The following is an 11,378-nucleotide window of genomic DNA, read 5'->3' as shown; positions in this document are numbered from 1 at the left end:
AAAATTTTATAATAAAATACCGGAAACTCTAAAATTTTTAGAAAAATACTGAAATTTCATAAATTTTTGATACAAAATCGAAGGATTCTCACATAAATTTTGAAATTTCCAAGAAAAAATGTATTGTTTTGAAATTTCCGATAACTGCTTTGGAATTTCCGGTATTGCTCTGGATCTTTTAGAGTTTGCGCAAATTGTGAGTGAATTTTGAAAATGATTGAAAAATTTATAAGGTTAATAAAGTTGATTCATCAATGTTGGGGGGTGTTAGATACAAGATACAAGTGAGGGTGAAGTTAAATGAATGAAAAGTCCATTACACCCAACACCCCTTAGTCTTACGGTCTTACTTGCAATGTAAAAAATGTTCTACCATAGTCCCTTTAGTCTTGCAGTCTTACTTGCAATGTAAAAAATTGTTCTACCATAGTCATAAAGTCTTTAGCAAAGTTAATCTTGATTAGGTTACTCATAACATGTTCCCTAAACACACTTACTTGTTACTATTTTCTATATAAATATGTTGGTTGGTTCTTAGACTCGTTCGTTTATCGAATTGAAAATGTCTAAACCATACTCGATTTGGCTCTGTACTCTCTCTGCCTCACTCTACTATTTCTTCTTCACCTGCTTAGTTATGAGTACTAAAAAAAGCATCACCACCGATGAATTTGCACTTCTTGGATTCAAATCCTCTATCACCTTAGACCCTTATCATATGCTAAGTAATTGGTCAATTCCCTCTAAATCTTCTTTTTTATCCTCTTGCAAATGGGTTGGTGTTACTTGTGATGAACATCATGGAAGAGTAAAAGCATTGAATCTTAGTAACATGGGCCTTCAAGGCACCATTTCACCTCAATTGGGAAATCTCTCTTTTCTTGTTGTTCTTGACTTACAAGGCAATAGTTTCCATGGTGAGTTACCACAAAAGTTGTTTAAAATTAATCTATCCAATTTGTCAACTTTATCATATTTCATTTCAGGAACCATTCCACATGTTATTGGTCAACTTCGTAGGTTACGGATTTTGAATATTCGAGATAACGTGAAGCTGTCTGGAAACATACCAACAACAATTTCAAATATGTCTTCACTTCAAGAACTCCATTTATCAAATAACTCTTTAACAGGTATGATGGATAAACTCACACTCACACTACCAATACAACATAACATGCATGATAATGAATTCAGTTTCATGTCTTTCCTATGATTAAATATATTGGTTTACAGGAGAAATTCCGAAAGGAATCATCGATCTTACACAATTGAAAACAGTGAACCTTGAATATAATATCCTCACAGGCAACATATTATTTATGTTCGACAACTCATCATCGTTGCAATATTTGAATCTTGGTTTCAATAATCTGTCTGGAATTCTTCCATCAAATGTTTGTCAAGGACTTCCAAATCTTAAATTACTCTATCTTTTTGCTAATGAGTTTTCTGGAAAGGTGCCAAAGGTTTGGCGTTATTGCAAAGAGTTGGAAGATTTAGAGTTATCATTCAATAATTTTGATAAAGGACCTTTGTCAGCTGACATTGGAAACTTGACCAAGCTTCAATATTTATATCTTTCTAATAACAACTTGGAGGGTAAGATATTTTTCACCAACAAATTGATTGTTTATTTATTGTTTCTTGAAAGTGTTTATATAAATATATGTTTGATACATGCATGGATGGGATTGTGAGTTAAAGTATAGACACTCAAAACATCACATATTAGTGAAGTAATAGCTTAAAAATAAATTGTTATAAAAGACTAGATACAGAGTAATTCAGTTGTAGTGTGAGCAATGTTGTGGTATTCAACATCAATGATGGACCTAATAAGTATTGATTTTTTGGAGCTCTAAAAGACAAGATTTATGCGAAAGAAAATACAAAAGCCTAAATAAAAGTGTTTATCAGAATTGTCATTAGCCCAATTAGCATCACTTTATGCTTTTAGAGTAATAGGTTTCAACAAATGACATGTGAAGTAGGCAGGGTAACGGGCCGGATCTGAGACGGTTTTTATCTATCCCAAATCCAAACTCGAATCCCTAAATAATCCCCGTTTCCCGCCCCAAATCCAAACGGATTTGGGTTTGGTTCGGGTATCCTCACCCCGTCATCATTCATTTATTGAAATCAATTTTTTTAATATAAATATTTATTTATTTTTAAATCAAATTATATTATAAATAATAAAATAAAGCAATCTAAAAAAAATTCATACATACATTTTGAATATTTTAAGTAATTAATACAAATCAAAATATTAAAATATTGGTCACTTATTTAATATTCTAAATCATTAAAAATAAATAATAGTGTACATAATCAAATAAACGGGGCGAGTTCGGAGTGGGTACTAGTGTCCCCATTACCCGACCCGTCCCCATATTTTATAATCGGAGAAAACTCAAACACAAATCCAAACCCATTCAAAGCGGGTTTTACCCGTCAACTTCGGGGCGGGTTCGGGCGGGTACCTGCGGGTATGGGTTATGTTGTCATGCCTAATGTCAAGACCCAAAAACAAATGATATGAAGGAAAATATAAAGGAATAGGTACGACCTCGTTCTTGCTCGGAGCACACAACCTTGATTTTTTGTCAACTTTCCACCTTCAAATTTAATCGAAAGATGATTTGGACTAGATGTCGGATCAAGTGGAAGCAGTTCTAACTGTTATCTCTATATAAAGCTTTTCATACAACAAGACTCAAATATTTTACTCATTCTCACACTTATAGTTCTTCTCATTCATTCACTTATTTGAGTGTTGAAGTGCTAACCATGCATATTCACCCTCGCTCCTCCGTACCAAAAACATGATACACCGCACCTGAAGCCCATCACACTTCTTCATCAACTATTTTTGGTTTTTGAACGAAACAGTAACATTGTCTGTGAGAATCGACATCTGATTTCCACAAAATTCCATGAGAAACCACAATCTCTTCAGTGCAACTCAGCAATCTCTCACTCCTCTTTTCCTCGTTCAAATCACCCATCAATACTCGATCAACCACATAATAATTTGTCACTATCATGACCGCTTCCACAAGCAATGTTCTAGATCTTATGGAAGAGACTTAGTTCCCCCAACGGTCGAAATCGATCATATCCTGATGACTTTTTTTCATGTTCCTCAATTGCAATATCAATTCCCTCAGACAATCAGCCAAGGGACATTCCCAGTCCTCTTGATTTTCCAGTCGTTTGAGCAACCACTTCAAGGCTAGACTTCGAGCCATCTTTGTCGCAGCCAACAATTCTCGGAGATGCATCAAAGTCTCCAACAGCTGAAGGTCTATCTAGGTATGAAATGTGTTAATGATCTATTCAACAATCTTTATAACCTGGTGTAACAACAAAACTCACACTCATTGGATGAAGGAGTACTCTAAACTGGAGAAAATTTTCAATGTGCTCCTCCCCGGGAATCTTCTGTATGTAAGGTGCTATCACACATAGATCAAGGAATTGAACCAAAACTAGTCTTTTTTGACGCCATCTCGCAACATAGTTCATTACCTAGATCCTAATATAGCACCCATCATCGAGAACACTATACACCATCATGTAAGTCTGGGAAGAGGAGGAAGCCACACCCCTTAAAGATTATCGCCCCCACCATTTATCGTCTCGCTGCTCCCGGATAAATGAGAGGCACATCTTCAAAATGCAGGTTTTCAAAAAGAAGAGGAATCCATTCTTGAAGCACATATTTGATAGCAAGATCCAAAAGTCCCTCGAGAAACCCCCAAAGTTAGACAATTATGACGGCTTGGGAAATCTCGACGAGAATATTGAGCATGTGGACACTATACTCGACTACTACCACATCTAGGGGCCATGAAATGAAAATTATTCATGCTAACCCTTAAAGGATCCACAATGATATATTTCGAAGCCCACCCAGATAGAAGCATAAACTCCTAGAAATAAATTTACTACTCTTTTGGCGTCCAATTCACTACTTGAAAACAAAAATCCACTACGATATTTGTACTTAGTGGAATTCAACAAAAGAAGAAGGAGGCCTAACATGAGTACATTGATCGATTCATAAAAGTAGCATTGGAAGTCGGCAGAGTGAATGACAGATTAAAATGTTGGATATTTAAAAAGGGATTGAGATCAGACTATATGTTATGCGATAATTTAGAGCTAGAATGGGCATGTAGTTTAAACTATCTTTTAACTAGGGTCCAATGTTACATCAATTATAAGGAAAAAATCATAGACAAAGAGGTAGAAATAGTCCGGGAAGCATGACACCCAAGAAATGAGCAAGGACCGAAAAGACACAATAATCATTGTCGGTATGATGGGGACAGGGGACCTCAAGCTAGGTTCTCGTCTTATACTCCCATGACTAACATAAAAAGGTATTGTCATTTCCTTAAGATCCACGACCACAACCCTAATGAATACGCCTACATTAAGGAGTTGATTGAAGGGTTGATCAAGACTGGGAAACTCACCCGCTACACCTATGAAGGCGGTCAAAAAGATGATATGGAAAGAAATAAAGCAAGAAACGACCCCATCGTCTGGAAAAAGGGTCTTATAAGAAGAATATGGAGGTCGTGGGAGGAGGCAAAGGGAAGGATCTCATATGATATTACATCATATTCATTATTAGAGGCCTTCTCAGACCAAGGGACTCGTCCAAGGGCACCATTAAGTGAAGAGTCATTGATATAAAGGAAATCAACAGAGAAGGATAAGCAACTTCTGAAGGGAAACCATAAAAGCCTATCCTCTGGTTTTGCAATAGCGAGAAGGTGGGCGGGATCCCAAATAAAATATTTCCCCTCGTAATAAAAGTGGTTATGGACAACTTCAATGTATATATGATTCCTCATAAACAGGGGGAACTAGTGTGACATCATGTATGCATAGCTTTTTGAGAAGCTCGGACTAATGAGAGAGAAGTTGTCACCATACGAAAGATCTAACCCACTAGATTTTAACAACACACTAAGTCTCTCTTGGGGATACATCGAACTGATAGTCACACTTGGATTAGGAAGATACACTAGAATGTTCGATCTACATATGTTCAATCTCCTATAAGATTGTCTATAGTTGCATCCTAGGCAAACCCTTTGCGATAACACTAGAAGAGGTGGCCTCTCCAGTCCACCTAAAGATGAAATATCATAATAACCATGATGAATTGGTAACAGTATATGGTGATCTGGTGGAATCTCAAAGGATACATAAAGCATTGAAGCACGACAGAGGCTGGAAAAGTGAAGAAAATGTAATTGAGATCAGCAGGGCCTCCTGCATCAAATAGTTTGGAGAAATGACGATCAACCACCAAAGTATAGGACTAGTGATCCCACAAAGTATGATATGAATCACTAATGATGATTGCAAGATATATTTGTGAGGTAAGACTAGATCCGTCCAAGATATACCACACCAAGTTTCCTCAAGATCAATAAGTGTGATGTAGTTGCTTGGTTAGGTATCTCTATTTAACATGTTTAAAATAAATTTTACGTTATTATGTAATATCTCTTAAAATCAATTTTTAATAAAATCTCTTATTTATAATCACAAAGAATATAAATGAGTAAGGCATGTTGTCATAAACCCCATATGTGTGCGACTAAAGCAATTAAAACTTCATGTCGAAAGTTGCAGGAATAAAGAAATCACACCATAAAACAGAGTGGTGATCAAGGCACACCCTTTCTTTGTAGGTAGTCACTCCATAACACATATGTGAGTCTCCACTATGTCGGTTTAAACCAAGTTCAAAATTGGGGAAGGAAAGGGGTAACCGACCCTTGGTCGGGCACAGTTCTCGGAGAAGTCCAATAAAACTTTCAAGTACGACCTCAGATGCCAACCAATTCCTAGTGAAGAGAACTCGGGACTCCTGGCAATGCACATAGTAGGTAAAAATAAAGATAAGAAAAAAAAGAAAGAGAAATACAATAAAAGAAATAATGGTGAATATTAATTCAGTCAACAATAAGTATAACATCGGGAAAGAGCACCTTGGAAAAAACTATAAGTCTGACACAATATTAGCCTCTCATCCACTGTCCCTTGTCCCTTTCTTAGGGAAAATTTTTTGCTTTGATATATATTTGCATCCTATAATGGAAAAAATCAATTTTCCTTTGTAAATTCTCAAAAGAAACCTGCTTAATGGAATAACTGTCCTTCACCAACTTGGCATACTCATGGATAAATCCATGTTTTTTGAGACGCAACTTATGGAAGCCATCTTGAGCCTTATTCAAACTCTTTTGAGCTTCGTTCAGAGACATCTCAAACTCCTTTACTCCCTTGCGGGAGAAATCCAGTACTCGGGCCACATCGGCTAAAGCAACTCGTGATTTGGATAGTGTAGTCTAATCAAATGACATGACATCGTGATGGGAAATTGCGATTAAAATACGTAGTAGAAAATAATATTTCCCTTAAGTATATTCTTATAAATGAGCATGATCATTGATAGAATGGTTACCTCTTGTGGTGATTAATAGTTGATGCGGAATCAGGAATGATCAGAAGCACTAAACGGACAACAACACCTCTACTTAATTCACACGAACATAATGCATTCAATATTAGTGTTAGCTATTATGAATGAAGACTTTGAGAGAGAGAGAGAGAGAGAGAGAGAGAGAGAGAGAGAGATAAGTGTGACTAGGATTTCACAAAATGAATTTTAGTCGAACAACAAATACTTTAACACAATTGCTCTATTTATAGAATTGTTTGTGTTGGTTGCAAGTCAGACAAATCCACTAAATACATTGTACCTTACGATGTACTATATTTCACTTAAGTGTATTGTATCTTATAATGTTCCATATTTTACTTAAATACATCGGACTTTATAATGTTTCTTATTTCACTTAAATACATCATACTTTACGGTGTTCTATATTGCACTTAAGTACACCATATCTAATAATATATCGTGTTTATCTAATTAATACTAGTGTATTTTAAGACCTCACAATGGAATAAACTTGAGTTATTTATTTTCTCCCATTAACTTGTTCTTATGTGAGTGTGATCTTATAAGTTGTCGTATACTTTTTGTAAAAAGAATTTACAAATTGAATGCAATATCCATCGTACTATTCCTAATTATTGCGCTCTGGCCAAAAAGGTCTTACACACCAAGACACTATAATTTCCAAGTACACGCCTTTAACTTTTTGGTTACTTAAATGTGCCCATCAAAAAACATGTTACCTAGACACTTCAAAAAACAATGATGTGTTTAGTAAAGGAATGAAAAATCAAAGACTAGGGTTGTTTGATTCAATTTTAACTTTTTATTTTTAAAAACTGTTTTATAAATTAGTTTTAAGAATTATTTTTAGGATGAAAACAAAATAAAAATTTATTTGGAAGCTTTGTTTTGTAAAACTATTTTTGAGATAATAAAAGAAAAAATTTGTTTGGTTGATTTGTTTTTAAAAATTAATTCAAATATTGTTTGATTTTTACTTTTAAAAATAGTGTGATTATAAGTAAATGATAAAATATTATCTATATTAAATAGTTATTAAAAAAAGAATAAAATTATTTCAGTAATTAATTAAACTAATTTATTTTTTTAATTTAAAATTTTAAACAATTATGTTACAATTGAGAAAATGGATGATACATTAATAGTGTAAATTAATTTTACACTTTTGATCAATAACGATTATATCTCACTAAGTCATATTAAAAAAAGTTAAAATTATTTATATGATATAGCAAAATGATATTTTTTTTTATTGAATGATTGTGTAATTTTTTTTTACTAGGTTAGTACATCTCCATTAATCTCTTTATAATTTATTATAAAATACTATTTGCAAGTTAATTTTATTCCGATCATATCATTTTACTTGTGTTTTTGTTAATTTAATTTTCTTAAAAGAGAAAAAATTTATAAATTATTATTTTACAATGTTACAAATTTTCATTTGTTTTCTATAAGTTAAATATTTTTTAATGTAATTTCACGGAATGTTCATATAAAAAAAATACACAATCACATAATGAATACATAAAAGAATGATAATTAAATTTTATTAAAAAATAAAAAGTAGATAAATATATAATGTGCATGTTATAAATATGAAAATATCCGACCAATTAAAATGTGTTCTCTTGTGCAAAAGTAATATTCTTCATTTGTTGAGTTTTTCCAATGCAAATAATTCTCTTACGCATATGAGCATAGCAAAAACATATTTTCAATTACAAATTCATATTTAAAAAATCAATGTAATTATGATTAATAATGAAAATTTACAATTTTTCATGTGTTTTCAATTTTTGTGTTTTAAAAATTCAAAAGTAAAACAGCTTTTACAAGTTTTGGTTTTTTAGTTTTTAAAACTAAAAAATAAAAACAGTTTTCAAAACCATTTTTTTAAAAACTATTTATCAAAAGAGTTTTTAGTTTTTTAATTTTCAAAAACTAAAAACCTATTTTTAAAAAGGGAATCAAACAGACCCTAAAAAAATCAAGATTGAAAACTCATTGTTTTTAATGTCAAATAAATTCTGATCTCACTCAAAAAAAATTAACTTATAAGATGAGAGTGTCTAAACACCTATATAGATTGTACAAACCCATGAACTTTGACAATGTTACTTCATTACAACTTTAATATGAGACTCATACTTTCATATCTTGTGTCACATACAGGTGCAATTCCACAATCTCTCTTCAACATTTCTTCTTTACTTGAGATCAACTTTGACATAAACAATTTAAATGGAAGTCTCCCTCAGGCTATGTGTCATCATCTTCCTCAACTTGAAATATTGACTTTACGTGCTAACTATTTGGAAGGATTCATTCCTCGATCAATTGGCAATTGTTCAACATTACAAAGATTAACTTTGCAAGATAACTTTTTTACCGGTTCAATACCGATGGAGATTGGTCATCTCAATCAACTTCAGTTTCTACAATTTGGAAATAACAGCTTGACTGGATCTATTCCTTTGAGTGTCCTCAACATTTCAACATTGGTTAGTTTTCTTCTTCACCTAAATTCTCTCTCCGGAAATCTTCCATCAAATATGGGATTTGGCCTTTCAAACCTACTACAACTACACTTGTATGGAAACAAGTTTGTTGGAAAAATTCCAAATAGTATATCCAATGCTTCTAGTATGTATCAACTTGACTTGAGTGAAAATGAATTTAGTGGAATTGTACCTAGTTCTTTGGGAGATTTAACATTCCTTGAATCACTCTTCTTAGCTGGGAATAATTTGACATTCATAGATGATTCTCATGAATTCAACTTCCTTACTTCACTTACAAGTTGTAGATACTTGAAATACCTTGATATATCACACAATAGTTTACTGTCAAACCTTCCCAAGTCCATTGGAAACTTATCTGTAGAAAACTTTTCGGCGAATTCTTGTGGAATTAATGGAAATATTCCACTAGAAATCGGAAACATCAGCAATTTGATTCGATTATCTCTAAGTAGTAATGATTTAAATGGACCAATCCCTATAACAATTAAAGGGTTACATAAACTTCAATATTTAGATCTTGATGACAATGGACTTCAAGGATCTTTAGTTCATGAGCTTTGTGAAATTAGGGGTTTGAGTGAGTTGTATTTAACAAACAATAAGCTTTTTGGTGTGTTGCCAACATGCTTGGGAAACATGACCTCTCTTAGAAAGTTTCACATTGGATCTAATAACTTGAACTCTAAGATACCTTCTTCCTTTTGGAATCTCAAAGATATTTTAGAGGTAAACTTATCCTCTAATGCTTTAATTGGAAATCTTCCATTTGAGATTAAGAATTTGAGAGCTCTTGTACTATTAGATCTCTCAAAAAATCAATTTTCAAACAACATTCCACCAACCATAAGTCTCTTGACAACTCTAGAAACTCTCTCCTTAGCATATAACAAATTGAAAGGTCCTATCCCAACATCACTTAGTGAAATGGTAAGCTTGAACTTCTTGGACTTGTCTCAAAATCTTATAACCGGTGCGATCCCAAAATCTTTAGAGTCACTTTCATATCTTAAGTACCTTAATCTATCATACAATAGATTAGAAGGAGAGATTCCAAATGGAGGGCCTTTCAAAACCTTCACAGCTCAATCTTTCATTCATAACAAAGAACTTTGTGGCAGTCCTCACTTTCAAGTTCCTCCATGTGATAAACAAATTAGGAAAAAGTCAATGAAAAAGATGATATTAATCATATGCAGTTCATCGATAATCGTCGTGTTAGGCATTTTGGTTGTTGCGTGCATGATACTTCGAATGCATAAAAGGAAGAAGATTGGAAATCCAGTTGAAAATGATTTATCAACTTTAGGGGCTCCAAGAAGGATTTCCTATTACGAACTTGTGCAAGCAACGAATGGATTCAATGAGAGTAATTTACTTGGAAAGGGTGGTTTTGGATCTGTGTATCAAGGAATGCTTTCTAGTGGAAAGATGGTAGCAATTAAAGTACTTGACTTGAACTCGGAATCAACATCAAGAAGCTTTGATGCAGAATGCAATGCAATGCGCAACCTTAGACATCGAAATCTCGTTCAAGTTATCACTGGTTGTTCAAATGTTGATTTCAAATCTATAGTGATGGAGTTTATGACAAACGGAAGTTTGGAAAAATGGTTATACTCTGATAACTCTCGTTTGGATTTCTTGCAAAGATTGAATATAATGATAGATGTTGCGTCTGCGTTGGAGTATCTTCATCACGGTTCTTCAATACCAGTGGTTCATTGTGATTTGAAGCCTAGTAATGTGTTACTGGATGAAGATATGGTTGCACATGTAAGTGATTTTGGCATTTCCAAGCTATTGGATGAAGGACATTCCAAAACTCACACTGAAACTTTGGCTACTCTTGGTTATGTTGCACCAGGTAATTTCTTCACTTCAAATTCATATTATAACTTATTAATTTTAATTTAGTCAGATAAATTCTCTTGTAAAATTAAATAAACTTTTAATACATATTTTATTTGATAACTAGTTATTGATTGTGACATGTAGAGTATGGTTCTAAGGGAGTGATTTCGGTTAAAGGAGATGTGTATAGCTATGGAATAATGCTAATGGAAATCTTCACAGCAAAGAAGCCAACAAATGAAATGTTTGCAGGAGAATTAACATTGAAAACTTGGATTAGTGAATCAATGGGAAGATCAATCATGGAAATTGTGGATTTCAATTTAGGCTCTCAACATGAGAAAGAAATTCATGAAATTTTAGCCTTAGCATTGAGATGTTGTGAAGATTCACCTGAGGCACGAATTAATATTATAGATGTAAGTACATCATTGATTAAAATCAAAACCTTATTCCTCCGTTTAAAAAAGGGAATCAAAACATAA

General features: G+C 33.2%; 2 protein-coding genes across 2 annotated transcripts; both read left to right on the top strand.

Moving 5' to 3' along the window:
• The first annotated feature begins 562 nt into the window (after positions 1-562).
• LOC127115029 (LRR receptor-like serine/threonine-protein kinase SIK1) lies at positions 563-1,700 on the top strand. The gene is made up of 3 exons (XM_051046711.1): positions 563-956; positions 1,098-1,133; positions 1,237-1,700. The coding sequence occupies exons 1-3, from the start codon at positions 563-565 to the stop codon at positions 1,698-1,700; spliced, it is 894 nt and encodes a 297-aa protein (XP_050902668.1).
• Positions 1,701-8,655: 6,955 nt separating this feature from the next.
• On the top strand, positions 8,656-11,378 carry LOC127115016 (probable LRR receptor-like serine/threonine-protein kinase At3g47570). Its single transcript, XM_051046705.1, has 2 exons — positions 8,656-10,906; positions 11,038-11,378. Exons 1-2 carry the CDS (start codon positions 8,656-8,658, stop codon positions 11,376-11,378), a joined length of 2,592 nt encoding a protein of 863 aa, XP_050902662.1.

This window comes from Lathyrus oleraceus, chromosome 1 (genome assembly GCF_024323335.1).
Source record: "Lathyrus oleraceus cultivar Zhongwan6 chromosome 1, CAAS_Psat_ZW6_1.0, whole genome shotgun sequence".
Classification (NCBI taxonomy): Eukaryota; Viridiplantae; Streptophyta; class Magnoliopsida; order Fabales; family Fabaceae; genus Lathyrus; species Lathyrus oleraceus.
The sequence above is the reverse complement of the archived record's forward strand: the minus strand, read 5'-3'. Positions and strand labels throughout refer to the sequence as shown.